The sequence below is a fragment of the Phlebotomus papatasi genome, chromosome 1 (assembly GCF_024763615.1).
Source record: "Phlebotomus papatasi isolate M1 chromosome 1, Ppap_2.1, whole genome shotgun sequence".
NCBI lineage: Eukaryota > Metazoa > Arthropoda > Insecta > Diptera > Psychodidae > Phlebotomus > Phlebotomus papatasi.
In genome coordinates this window covers 20,329,169-20,344,271 of record NC_077222.1, presented here as the reverse complement: position 1 = coordinate 20,344,271, position 15,103 = coordinate 20,329,169, and the positions used below count along the sequence as shown (strand labels likewise).

The 15,103-nt window shown below is 35.5% G+C and overlaps 1 protein-coding gene across 1 annotated transcript; it reads left to right on the top strand.

Annotated features, from left to right (window-relative positions):
- Positions 1 to 8,163: 8,163 nt before the first annotated feature.
- Positions 8,164 to 14,661, top strand: LOC129799649 (uncharacterized). The gene is made up of 5 exons (XM_055843725.1): positions 8,164 to 8,578; positions 8,676 to 8,795; positions 9,600 to 10,210; positions 10,304 to 11,749; positions 14,572 to 14,661. Exons 1-5 carry the CDS (start codon positions 8,164 to 8,166, stop codon positions 14,659 to 14,661), a joined length of 2,682 nt encoding a protein of 893 aa, XP_055699700.1.
- Positions 14,662 to 15,103: the final 442 nt, after the last annotated feature.

The window sequence follows — 15,103 nt, the reverse complement described above, 5'->3', positions numbered from 1 at the left end:
AAAACTCTCCGTGGAGCACAGTGATGTACATACTACATTTGCTGATGAAAACTCTCCGTGGAGCACAGTGATGTACATACTACATTTGCTGATGAAAACTCTCCGTGGAGCACAGTGATGTACATACTACATTTGCTGATGAAAACTCTCCGTGGAGCACAATGATGTTTTTTTTTTTTTTAATGCAATGCACTGTCCATGTGTGAAAAAATGCAGTGCAATATGAGACCTTTTCGCGCGCTCAGTACCATATGGATAAGAAGTGCGATGCAATTTAATTGATGAGTGGAATTTCACAATATCTTGAAAATCTTAGATCATTCAACACCTCCAGAAAAATGCCAATTTGTGGTTTTTTGACTGTCATATTCAGTGAATGAAATTTTAGGTGAGATTCTTCATAATAATTTTTCCTCTGCAGTGTCCAAGTGTGGAAAAATGCAAATGCAATATGAGACCTTTTCGCGCGCTCGCTATCATATGGGAAAGAATTTGCTGAGCGCGAGAATTTGATTCCTTCAGACGGAGGAAGCAACACGGGAAAAAAGTCTTGGGTGTGCGATGCAATTGTAGCACCTCAATGAAAAATGAAGATCACCAACAAATGATCATTGAAACAAAAGAAACACATATTTTCACAATTTATAAATTCTTTATTGGCAGACAAAAAATGATATAATGCATATTAGTTTATGACAAAATGATATTCCTATTTTTATCAATTTCCAACTTCGCATCATATTCCGCATACACGATGCAAGTAATAGTTTTTGGAATTGTCTCAGAAAAACGAGCTTCTATGCGAATAGAGCCCTGATCTAGTAGAGAAAGGCATCCACCTGAATGAGCATCAGGGTTCAGATCATATGCCAATATGAAAAATCCATTTTTAAAGTCTTCATATGTGATGTCATGCCCTTTGTCATCATAGTGAATGCCTGTTCCTGTAAAGAGAGTCTGGTATGCTTTTGCATATTGATCTTTAGGAAAATCCATGTGTAGAGGATTAATTGGATATGGTGTGCCATTTACAAGTAGGGCGAAATCTGAGATATTATAATGCTGAAAATTAAATGGATCTTGAGATTTTTGTCCATTATATGCAGAATTGTCAACCATGGCAAAAATTACTCGGCGTGGCAAAATTCCATGAAGTATATTGTCCAAATTTATGGAATTAGAACCCGCGGGAACAGTTAGTGTCTTAATTTCAACTTTTTTATAATGATATTCTGCATTCTTGTGCTCCAACACTTTGTTATGGGCAAAAAGAATATTTGGATTTAAAGTTATCTGTTTCATATACATTGTTGCATCGTGTATGCGAAATTGTGGATTATGATTATCATTGCAAAGAAGAAAGAAAGATGATTTTTCTAGAGTAATAATAACCCTTAGGTCTACATTGTTAATTAAGAATATAGGCTGATTGAACATATCACAATGCAGCCGACCCAAAACCTCAATTACTTTGCTATTTTTAATCAAATTCTTTCTTTTTGATTGATCTTTTATCCATCCCGAGTTGCGTAGGAAAGTATTCTTGGCATCTTGTCCATAAGACAAAAGTGTCTCAAAATAGCTCCTGTAATGATAATCTCCTTCACTCTGGGAAATGATCCTTCCATTCAGTGAAACAGACACCGATCGAATGAGTGAATGCAGGATGTTGTTTACAATTCCGGGTTGATCAATATCCTCATCTTGGTATCTTTCTCCATTTTCATTTAACAGCTGAATTTTAAATTTCACGTAGATTGAAGATAGATCACGATAGCAATCTCCATTGGATACAGAATAAAATTCAATCACTGATGTATTATCTAGGCTGGCAAGGGGTTGATAAGAGATTTCATCGGCTCGGAGAATAGATGTTTGCAAGGGTGGAGATAGAAAAATATCCAGTTCACTCTTCATGCATTCTGTATATTGTGCCATTATGAAAAAATATCCAAGACTCTAGGTTTTTTATTCTGCTTGGCTTTAACCTTTTTAAGCTTTGATCTCTTTTTAATAATCTTTTCCTGAATTTTGTTAAGAATATTTTTGGCTTTATTCTTTTTCTTTGATCTGGACCTCACTAAGGATGATGAGGGAATAGAAGATCCTCTCTGTGGACTCGTATATATACCTTCTCCAGTCATAGTTTTGAATTTTTTAATAGCTTTTTGTCTTAAATCATCTCGAGCTTCTCTACCCCTCTCCAGAAGAATATCTTTAAGGGGTTTTGTACCAATATCTGTTAAAATTTCAGCTCCTGTTTTTGCAGCTTGTGTTTTCAATGCAGACAATCCTCTAATAAAAAGTGGTTTTAGAAATCGAATTAAGCCTCCAAGAACTGAACCCAGTCCTCGACCTCTTTGTACGCCGTAGAAATCAGGAACATAAACACTCCCAATTTCTCCACGGCCAATTTGTCTCATATAATATGAAGTGTATAGGTTAGCCATCTTTGAGATAGTGAAGAAGTCAATAATAACAGGAGTATTTATATCTTTTCATAACATTATTTATTTCTCTTAAAATGAAGTACTAACATTGTTGGTGTTGAGCTTGCTTGAAAATTGTAGGGTTTCCCATTTTGGGATGTGATTAAAATTTCAATCGTATCAAAATCATTTTTTTCTACAGGAAAATATTGAATTCGCTCAAATGACTTATAAACTTCATTGTTCTGAATTAAAAGTATGGTCCTCAGGCATCTTGCAAAAGTATTGCTCACAAGTTGAGGCCTAATTATATCAGTGTACACAAACATTAAGTCCCTGGTGTGACTTGTTGTGAATGGGGCTGGAGAAATCGATGGATGCAAAACTGATGAAACAAAATCATCCCTGTTCACATCATGTATGATTGGAGGCAATTTTGAATGTTCTAAAATTTTTAAAAGTTCATCTTTGTTGCGTGCAGTTTGTGGAACAGATGCAAATATTGTTTTCATAAGATCATCAATAGATTCATAATTATCTCTGTACAGTGGAATATCAAACATTGTGTCATTCAAATACATGTTGATTGTGGTCAAAGGTTCAGACACCTCATCAAAAGATTGTTTTACAATTATATCAGCTGGCTCGCATTGTTGTTTTGGTCTCAGAAGAGCTGCGAGTTTGGCATTTCCACTCATTTCACTCATCTCCTCGTGCGCAGTGTCATATGTACACTTTGTGCATTCCTCAATAAGCTGCTCGAGTTTCATTTCAATGTTGAATGCCTCGAAAGAAGATCCCACAGTTGGATTGTCCATTGCAGAATTATGATTATAAGCATTTTTCACCAAGTAGAGAAGACTTCTTAGAGGTGTTTGTGGTGTGTAAATGGGAATTGTTATCGGCTTTCTCGCTCCCTGATTATTTATTATGGTGATGGTTTTTGGCTTTACAGCTTTAGGTTTTTCCCTATCACCAGATGATTCTGCCACATTAAATGATATTTCAGCAAGTCCAACAATCCACTCACCGGGCAAGAATATTTTTGTTGGCAATTTGGTGTAAAAATTTGCCAGTGTGTTATGAGGAAAATATCTCTGAGAGGAATTGCTCAACAGAGTCAAGTAAAAATCATTTTTCATGTCGCTCGATGCCATATTGATTTAAAATATCGACCTGATTTATCCAATGAGATGTATCATCTCCTTTGAATTTTACATAAAACTGAAGATTTTTCCCCAATCCTCGCGTTTTTATAATCTTTTCAATGGGAGGATGGCCATCTTTAATCTGCACCTTTTGCAATTGTTGTTTATAAAATCTTCCAGAAATCGGAGTATTTTTGTAATCACGCAAAATGTATATGGGGAAGGGTTTTTTATCAATAATTTTATCTACGTGAAATTTTTCGACTGTCCAATGTTGCTGAAAACCTCTGTCAAATGATGGTTTAGATTTTGCAACTCTCACCAAATCATCAACTTGAAGGTTATTGACATTTTTTGAATACTTTGATAAAAAATCCAAATGTTGATCTCTATATCTTTTATTTAAATTTGCAACATCATCATCTGTTACATCGTTAGGTGCCATTCCTATAGTTCGATGAAACGAATTATTATACACAAAAATTAATTGATTGAGGACATCGATATATCTCTCTGTCTTTTTATGTGTAAAATATCTAAACATTTTCTGTTTAAACGTTCTGTTGAATCTTTCCACGACTGCACATTTAATTGATGGGTTATAAGAAAAATTTTGCTGAATATTTTTGCTTTTTAGGTAACTTTTGAAAATTGAGTTTTTAAATTCTTTCCCATGGTCAGACTGTACTTTTTCAGGAATTTTCCCACTCTTTTTAAGAATATCGGCAAAAGCTTTAGTTACCTCTTCTGCAGATTTATTCTTAAGTGGACGCACAAATGCAAATTTGGAAAATACATCAATGACGGTTAGAATGAAAGAGAAATTGTCATTATGCTTTTTATACTGTCTCATATCAACCAAATCAATTTCCCATAACTCATCAATATTTGTAACAATATATTTATTTTTTGGATAATTCTTTATTACAGGATGATGCAAAGTATACACATCTTGTTTTTGCAAATAATTTGTTATGTCTTTTTTGCTGACAATATTTTTCAAATTTTCAAACAGTTTCTGTGGTCTGGCATACAAGTTTTTACTGTTTAAATTCAAATATTCCTCATCTAAGGTACTGGAGTCCATGATAATTTCTTTTGCACAGGAAAATTGATTTCAGATTGACCAGAGCCTTGTGGCATCTTCCTTATATAGCTTCGAGTCCGTTTCGGCGAACGTGGTGTAATTTTTCTGGCCCTCTTTGGTTTAGCAGGTGTTTTCTCAGGCTCATCTTTATTTGTAGGCACACTGTATACATTTCCCTCATTATCCTCAATTGTTATACATGCTGGAATGCTAGATCTTTGAGATGGATCTCTCTCATATTTCGACAATTTTTTTAAGAGCTTTTGTTGAGCGCTTCTGGGGAGTCCATCAAAATGTTCATCATCAACAAGATTAGTGGTTTCGAAAATATCCTCCTCTCCTAAATTGATCAGGGAATCTTCCTTTTGAGAAAAGTCATTTTCTTGAACAATATCTTGAATTTCATCATCAATGAACATATCATCATTTTCAAACGCAGTTGTAGTAGATTTATCCAACGTTGGTGGTCCATTGTATCTTGTTTGGGTACCCACTGAATATGTTGGTAAAATTTTTCTCTGCTTTTCACGATGCAAATTGATAGATCGAGGAAAATTTTGCTTTTTGCGTTTCAATTCTGATTGCTTTGCAAGAGAATGTCTGTATCTGTACCATTTCTCAACATTGTTCATTTTTTTGTTAGAGAGAATTTTATATATCTCTCGATCCAGAGATGTCAAATTTTTCTCAAAATTTATGAAAGGTTTTAATTCATCAAACAACTCGGGTGTGACTACTACATATCGTTGTAGAGAATTTTTCTTCCTATCCATTATGATCCCAAAAATTTTCCAATCGCTCCTGATAATAAAGTTGAAATTAGGATTGGTAAAAATCCTGATCCTCTCTGCACTAGTAATTTCCTCCTGGAGCACTGTGATGTTTTTGAGCATGCAATTTTGCGGATCTCATTTTTATACTTTTTCAGAGGTCCAATACGCTTAGGCTGAATTTGAAGATTTCCATTTAAAGTATTTTGCACGATTTCTTGCAAAGCTTTGATAGTTGATTGGGAACAATTTTGGATAATAGATTTCCTCAATGCTGGAGATGCATCTTTAAGCACATACAAAATATGCCTGTTTTCCTTCAATCTCTTGAAACAATTCCTGTGATTTACCTTCTTCTTCTTCTGTTTCATTTTTGGATAGATATTCGGGATTAGCAAAACACTCGCAAAAAGATTTATTGAAAATATTGGATCGATATCTAAAAATATCTGGTGTCTCCTGGTTTAGATCAATCATAAGATAGCCAAAAGGTTGTTCAGTGCACTCCTTATATACGTTCAACAAATGTCCAGGATTTTCTGGATGTAGTTGACGAGCGAGAGGAAAAAATTGTGATTTATCACGCACATTTTTGAAGATCACAAGATATTTTGCATTAAGAGAAATCGTTCGCGAGAATCTCGATTGATAGAAAATATTTTGACAAATAAAAATTATTGAAATGTTTCGATGATGTGATTCTTTGATAAACATGTCACAAATTCTTTGCTCATATCTTTTATCAGTCATCATATCATCAATAATCACCAATTTAGCATTTTTATCATTGCTACCTATTCTATCGGGAATGCCTTGACAAATTTTAAGATTTTGAATTTTTGGTAAATTGCCAACACTCCCTTGTTCAGAGAAACACCAATAAATGTTCTCAAAGTCCGTATCAGTGTACTCTCTCAAGTTTCTCAAGAGATCGAGAGCAAAAGTTGTTTTCCCACACCCCGATGGGCCAGCCAGAATTATCGAGAAAGGCAATCGAAATTTAAACATCTTCTTTTCAAGAGTATAATCAAATGATGAAAGTTCGGATAGAGGCTGAAGTATTTATACTTTTCCCATCATGATCTTTGAAGAAATTTGAAAGTGAAAACGGAAAATGCGACCAAAAAGGAAAAACAACCCCATAGAAGATTCCCAAGAAAATAAATTGAGTACATTTTACAAAATCTTTTATTTGTCAAACCATAAAAAGATTCAATCAATTACTCTTCTTTCTTACTTCCAAATTAACAAAATTTCCTCCTGCATCTTTGCCAAGGTAGGCCAGCTCCCACATATCGTCTGGTGCAACTTTTATCAGTTCATCTCCGTTCATCCGCTTTGTCCATGATTTCGGGAGCCAAATACTAATATTTTCCTCCAACTCTGCAATGTAGGTTTTCCCGAACTTTGTGTTCACCATCCTTATTGCCTGGATATGATAATATCTTCCTTCGGTCAGGCTGCTTGCAGTAATTGCCCTCTGCATTTTGACTTCCTTCCTAGCTTGATCGAACATTTTTTGAAGATCCTATCACAAAAGCAAAGAGAAAACTATAAGTTTTGAACATCTTCAAATAAATCAATCAATAAAATCTTACCATTTTGGCTGAGATTTCTAAGTAGATGACAGCAAACGTAAATGTTGACACTCTGACTGCTGATTGTAGAATAATTAAAATTTTAAAAGTTCGATTGCATTATATACTGCCCAAGAAGTGCATCAGTTGAAAAAATATCCCACGGGAAATTGAAATATGATTTTTCATCATAAGAAAATGCAAAATTGTGAAATAAATTCCTGGAAAAAACATCACTCCAGATAAAAAATGAAATTTGATACTTTTCCTCTTTGTCCGCACTAGAACATGTTTCGAACATGTCTGGATGACGCTATCAAAATGCATTTTCGCGTTCGCAACTTTTCTCGGAAAAAATTCCATTCCCACCTGAAATATGATCCTCTGCACACGTGCAATAAAAATCTCATAGAAAATGCAAAATTGTGAAATAATTTCCTGGAAAAGCATAATTTGCGAAGAATGAAATTGGACACTTTTTCTCTGCATGGACTAAGCTTTTCGCGAAGACACTGTTGAATTTTCGCGATCGCGACTTTTTCTTGGAAACAGTAAATTTCATTAGCACCTGAAATATGATCCTTTGCACACGTGCAATAAAAAGTGTAATAGAAATTGCAAAATTGCGAAATAATTTCCTGGAAAACCATCATTTGCAAAAAATGAAATTGGACACTTTTCCTCTGCATGGACTAAGCTTATCGCGAAGATACCACTGAATTTTTCGCGATCGCGACTTTTTCTTGGAAAAAGTGAATTCCATTCCCACTTGAAATATGATCCTTTGCACGCGTGCAATAAAAGTCTTATAGAAAATGCAAAATTGTGAAATAATTTCCTGGAAAAGCATCATTTTGCGGAGAATGAAATTGGACACTCTCCCTCTGCATGGAATAAGCGTTGAAGACACCACTGAATTTTCGCGATCGCGACTTTTTTCTTGGAATAAGAAATTCTAATCCCACGTGCAATTGAAATTAGAGATTTTTGTCTGGACAAAGTTTGTCCATTCTGTGGGAAAATGCATTTTCGCGATAGATGAATGGGAGTATAAAAACCCATCGCAGAATGCAATTTTGTCACAGTCGCTACAATATTGGTGATTACACTATCTCGTGCTCTACAAGTGAAGAAGTTAAGCTTTGGTGAAAAATGAGTGGAAACAATTTGAAATTGAGGATGGACTTTCCTGTCCAGGAGGAGAAATCAGTGAAGTTTCTTCAAAAAGTAAAATCTTTTAACAAACGTTTTAACACCACGCAAGTTGAGTTGAATTTCGAACTCAAATGTCCCACTTCGAATACCTGTACGGATTGGCTGGAGAAAGTTTTCAACGAAGTTATTGGAACTATTCAACAGGAAGGAGATGAGGCAGACAAAGTAATCCTCGAGATCTTTCTTGAAGTGAATCCTAGCATCAAGCCCATATTCTTGGGTCTTCGTTCTCTGAGGACCTTAACAGCGGAGGCAGTAATTTCAGCTTTGGAGAAAGTACATCAAAGTACAATAGTTTTTAATGCAGCCGATGTCCTCAGTGTGCGAGCTTATTTGCTTCATCAAATGGAAGGTAAGCAATCATTTTGTTTATTTTATGTCTTTTTTCTGTGTGCATATCCACATAATATGTCGGAAAATTAATTTAATTTTTATAAATTATTTCACAGGACGGGGAAAACGCCATAATCCTGGAAGGATGAATCTGGCGGAAATGAGGCAGTACAAGCAGAAAAGCATAGTAGACATCTCTGGGCCAACTAATTGCTTACCAACCTCAATTGTTGTTGGTAAGTGTCTTTTAATTAATGATCAGGAAGAACGGAAAAAACAATTAGATCGACTTAAACGATATTCTACCGTTCTAAAGAAAGAAGTTCTTCAATTAATTAAAAATGTTGGTGGGCCTGTTAGTGAAGAGGGTTCATACGGGCTTGATTTTGTTAACAGATTTGAGAAAAAATTTGGCAATCAGTTTAGAATCAATATTTATGATGACGCGGGAAATTTTGAAAGCATAGCATATAAATCACGGAGGACCAAGGAAAATCAGAAGAAAGTTATAAATTTATTTTATGATAAAGTAGAGAAGCATTACTTTTGTATTAAATCAGTAAAAGGTTTTTTTAATTTCAATCAACAATGTGAATACTGTGATACTTTATATAAAACTAGTCACATTTGTCCAGAAACATGCAAATACTGCACAAATACCCCACCGTGTGCTTCTGTAAGGGATATGATCCCATGTATCTCTTGCAATCGTTCATTCAGGGGTATTAATTGCCTTCAACAGCATATTAACAATGGGGTATGTAATCGTATAAAAATGTGCGATCAATGCTTTATCATGTTTGATCCCTCCACCCCTCACGACTGCGATTCACGTACATGTGATATATGTTATAAGACTTGCACACTTCCCCATTATTGTTATATGCAGGGGTATAAGAAAAAAGCTTCCAGAGAATATACTCTGATTTTCTACGATTTTGAGTCAGAGTTTGTAGATATAGGGAATGGATTTTTAAAACATGTTCCGAACCTTTGTATGTCATACACCGTATGTCACTTGTGCAACAATTCCCCTTTAGATTCATATTGCCGTAATTGCACCCCCGTGGAACATGTTTTTGAGAGCGACAGCAACAGATCAGCGGTAGCAAAATTTCTAGATTATGTACTTACCTTTAGGCCTATGCCCACTGTTGCTATCGCTCACAATGCCAAAGGCTATGATGCGCAGTTCATACTCGAAGAACTGTGTCAGAGGGAAGAGAAGATCGAACCTATTCTACAAGGTTGCAAAATATTGTATGCGAAAGTTAAGGGAGTCACATTTCTGGACTCCCTATCCTTTATTCCCTTCCCTCTGTCACAGTTCTCAAAGAGTTTTGGACTGCCCGAATGCGATAAGGGATATTATCCCTACAAATTCAACACCACGGAAAATCGCTCTTATATTGGACCTTATCCCCCAATTGAAATGTACCCAATTGAATCCATGTCCTCCCAGCAATATGCCGAGTTTTTAGAATGGTATGAGCAAGTCAAAGAACTCCCCTTTGACAATCGTAAAGAACTCATCCATTACTGCCGTCAAGATGTTAAAATCCTGATGATGGGATGCCTCAACTTTATGCACTCCTTTATCGAAACCACATCTTTGAATCCATTCTTGCAGGCTATCACCATAGCTGACGCTGTGATGAAGGCCTACAGGAAGAAATACCTCACTCCCAACACCCTCGCTATTACTCCTAAAAATAATTACAATTCCAATTTCCTTCAAATGCAGAGCAAAATTTCTCTGAAATGGCTCGTGTATATGAAGGAAACTTCCCATCCCAACATAAAGTATGAGGTCAAAATTCGCGGATCTCGATATATTGCTGATGGGTATGATGAGGCTTCTAACACTGTGTATAGTTTTGAGGGTTGTTTCTTCCATGGACATACATGCTTTCTAAATAGAGGGCATGCATTCTCAAAGAAACCCAATGATAACATGCAGAGTCGTTATGAGAGCACTCTAAAACGATTGGATCACATTCGTCAATTGGGGTATAATCTTGTTTCAATATGGGAGTGTGAATTCCGTCGGATGTTGGAAGCAGACCCTGTGCTTGCGGAGAGACTAAATAATCACCCTGAAGTTGTAGATTCAGGGTTTGATTTGCGATCAGCGGTTTACGGGGGCCGAACTGAGGTATTCCGCACATATTACAAATGTCGCCCCGGGGATAAAATTTATTACTATGACTTCACGTCACTCTACCCGTGGGCAAACAAATATTCGAAGTATTTTGTCGGGCACCCAAAAATTATCAAAGACATCCCAAGTCAGGAGGATGTATTGAAGCATGATGGTGTGGTGAAATGCACCATTCTCCCACCAAGAGGCCTTTACATCCCCTGTCTTCCATTCAGGTGCAATAACCGACTCTTCTTCCCTCTCTGTCGAAAATGTGCGGAAGAACTCAATACTGATCGATGTCTCCATTCAGACGATGAAAGATCCCTCACAGGAATATGGTCCATCGATGAAGTCCGTCTCGCTGTTGATCATGGCTACGTCATCACGAAATGCTTTGAAGTTTGGTCATACAGAACTTCACAATACAATCGCGAGACAGGCGAACGTGGTCTTTTTGCCGATTACGTCGATAATTTTCTTAAAATTAAGCAGGAAGCTAGTGGATGGCCCTCGGGAGTTGAATCCGAATCCGATAAAGATAATTATATCAGCGAATTCTTTGAAAATGAGGGGATACAGCTTGATAAAGACAACATACGCGTTAACAAAGGCATGCGTTCTCTTGCAAAAATTATGTTGAACAGTTTGTGGGGCAGATTCATAATGCGGGAGAATTTCACGAAAACTACAATTTGTAATTCTCCTGAGGAATTGAATGCACTTCTTTCATCAGAAGCAATTGAAATTGTACAATTCTACCCCGCAAGCGACAACCAATTTATTGTTTCATGGAAGCACATTCATGATTCTGAGCCTCCATCGAAATATGTAAATATGGGTGTCGGAATCTGCACCACAACCAATGCAAGGATCAAGTTGTATTCCATCTTATCAAAGATAGGACATAATATTTTTTATTGTGACACGGATTCAGTCATCTACGTAGTACCTGCAGGTGAAGAGAATCCTCTTTCCACTGGTAAATTTTTGGGGGAATTAACAGACGAATTGGCTGATTTCGGTGAGGGAGCCTTCATCGAAGAATTCGTAAGCACAGGGCCAAAAGCGTATGGCTTGAAAATTTATTCACCATCTACAAACTCTTATTCATACAAAGTAGTGTGCAAGGGGGTGTCACAAAACAGAGAAGTTGCAAAAGATATAACTTTTGAAAGCCTAAAATCCTTGGTCCTCTGCGACGATAAAGAAATTAAAGTAACTTACCCTAACAAAATTCAACGTCAAAAACATTTTAAAATCATTTCTGGACCCTCTTCAAAAACAGCCCAATTTACTTTAATAAAACGGCGATGCATTGACAATAATGATACACTGCCATTTGGGTTTTAAGGTTAGAAAATAAGGTTCAGTTTCTCATTTATAAATAGAATATATTGATATATTACTTTTGTATATATGCAACATAGGTTTTATATTCAGTTAAATTTTATGTAAATAAATTACCTCTTCTATGGAAATTTATATTTTTTAATTTCAAATTTCAACTTTGTTGCAACGTTGATTTTTTTCTACTTTGCGAGGTTGAAGAGATGAGGAAAAGACAGTAAGTATTTGAAAATAATTTTCTTTATTTTTGAAAATCAATAAAATTACAAGTTTTTCTTATCTAACTTTTGGGATGCATTTATTTTATCAATATAATAAGTTATTTCGGTAAACAATCTGAAGTAATTTATCGGTGAGCGATCTTCTACAGGAGGCGTAAATGAAGTAGCTTCAAGTTTATTTACTCCTGCAATTTTACATGTTTGCATATAATTCTCAAAATACTGTTGAATATAATTCTGAATTGAATGATTATAAATCAAAGTAACATTTATGAAATACTTTAAATTCATGAGAGAATCAAATTCTTTTCTGTTTAAGAGAATTGTATTTCCATTTTGGGATAGCATAATTGGTTTCATATTTTCAACTTGAATGAAATTAATTTCCAAATTTTCAAATCTTGAATTAATGTAACCAGCGTGCATGAGGTCTGTTTCTCCATTCTTCAGGATATCTCTGATATTCGCTTCACTGGAACACAGCATATTCCAAGACTTTTGGGTAAAATAAACAGTGTCAGATCCAAGCCAATAGTTTGTTGCAGAAATTTTCACGATTGGTGTAAATTCATGTGTCCAAAATCCAACAGTGACAAAAGTTGTATTCAGATCATTTAGAAAGTATGTGTATCCATTTAGAATAGTCATCTCAGTCACTAGTTTTGGTTCCTTTTCCATAAATGGTCCAATGTCCATTGAAGCTGGCTCTGTAACTGAATTCTCTTCCGTAGTTCCTTCTTCTACATGTTCAGATTTTTTATTTAGAGAGAGTTGTTTTGGTAGGATCTTTTTTACACTTTGCGTTTTAGTAACTTTTTTATTCTTTTTCTTCTCCACAATCCTTCCCATCTTGGAGTGTGTATTACCCATTACCTCACTCATCAAATTCCAGTAACAAACTGACAATAGTCCTTGTTTGATTTTATTGATATACGTTTTTAAAGAGTTTTTGTATCTTCCGATCATTAGCATATGTATTTGAGCCAAATATTCGAAGAAATTCGGCCATAGACTTTCCTTTTGATCGAAAATACGCATACATACAACAATATTGCCCACACACTGATGAAAATGCAGCCTGAAGTTGTTTCTTATTGTAAATCATTATTCTATGTCGAATATGTTGTTTCATAAATCTTGCTAAATATTTATTTCTCAGAAAACGGCCATATGAATCAAAAATTTCAATTGGATTATTATCTAAAGGTAGATAAATTGCAATCCAATGTTTACCGGGATGATGAGAAGGTGCCGTGTTGACGATTATTATAGAAGGAAATTTAACATATTTGGGGAGTCTGTCTATAGGGTAAACTCCACCAAAAAATTTTCTTGTATGGATGTTACCAGTCAATTTAGCCCTAATTTGAAGGGTATTCATAGCCAAATAATTTTTTTGCCATCAGTAACACCTATTTATACTCATTGTGTCACAAAACATAATTTTCAAAATATTGTTAAATTGCACTCATCAATTAAATCGCACCGCACACCTAAGACTTTTTTCCCGTGTTGCTTTCTCCGTCTGAAGGAATCAAATTCTTGCAGTGAGAATGATAGAAAGAGACTCTCCCATATGGTACCGAGCGCGCGAAAAGGTCTCATATTGCATTTGCATTTTTCCACACTTGGACTGTGCAGAGGAAAAAAATAATGAAGAATCTCACTTAAAATTTCATTCACTGAATATGACAGTGAAAAAAAAACCACAATTTGGCATTTTTCTGGAGGTGTTGAATGATCTAAGATTTTCAAGATATTGTGAAATTCCACTCATCAATTAAATTGCATCGCACTTCTTATCCATATGGTACTGAGCGCGCGAAAAGGTCTCATATTGCACTGCATTTTTTCACACATGGACAGTGCATTGCATTAAAAAAAAAAAAAAACATCATTGTGCTCCACGGAGAGTTTTCATCAGCAAATGTAGTATGTACATCACTGTGCTCCACGGAGAGTTTTCATCAGCAAATGTAGTATGTACATCACTGTGCTCCACGGAGAGTTTTCATCAGCAAATGTAGTATGTACATCACTGTGCTCCACGGAGAGTTTTCATCAGCAAATGTAGTATGTACATCACTGTGCTCCACGGAGAGTTTTCATCAGCAAATGTAGTATGTACATCACTGTGCTCCACGGCAGACTTGTGGTATATACATCATTGTGCTCCTCGGCAGACTTATGGTATATTATATACATCATTGTGCTCCATATTCAATTAAAATTATTAACCAAAAAATCAGATTCATGGTTCAGGGGAGGGTAGCGGGGGGGTGCGGGGAGCGGGGGAATCAGCCTGATTCCCACGCTGCTGTCCCCTTCCTACGACATGTCCATGGAATGTCCGAGGACATTTACATCACGCTGCTGTCCCCTTACTACTAATATACAAATAACTGCAAAATAATTTGAGATAAAATATTCAATCGGATATTTAGTTTAGATGAAATTGAAGCTGAGTTTTATTCTAGAGAAGTATAAAGTTTTCCTACTGCACTGAGAAAAAAAAGAGGGTGCGATTAACGTTTCTTCCTCAGAACTTTGACAACTTTTAGATGTAAAATATATCAACATTTTTTAATGTTAATTTTACACCTTTTTAAGGGTAAAAGTAATATGAAAAAGGGTAACTTTAACCCCTAATTTTGGATCAAAAATTAACTACAGGGTAAAATTAACATTTCCAGAATGTTATTTTAACTTTTTCGGATTTCTCTGAGTGTGCGAATTAATCAGCTACAAGTAAAATTCAATGAAGTACGTGCTAATTTCAGCGAATTAATATAAAGTAGATTACAACGAATTTTTCAGTAAAGTGTCTGAAAAA

Coding starts and splice junctions, on each gene's coding strand:
- LOC129799649 (XM_055843725.1), top strand. CDS start 8,164: ATGAGTGGAAACAATTTGAAATTGAGGATGGACTTTCCTGTCCAGGAG. Junction 8,796..9,599: donor ACCAACCTCAATTGTTGTTG/GTAAGTGTCTTT, acceptor ATTCCCCTTTAG/ATTCATATTGCCGTAATTGC. Junction 10,211..10,303: donor CTATCACCATAGCTGACGCT/GTGATGAAGGCC, acceptor CTTCAAATGCAG/AGCAAAATTTCTCTGAAATG.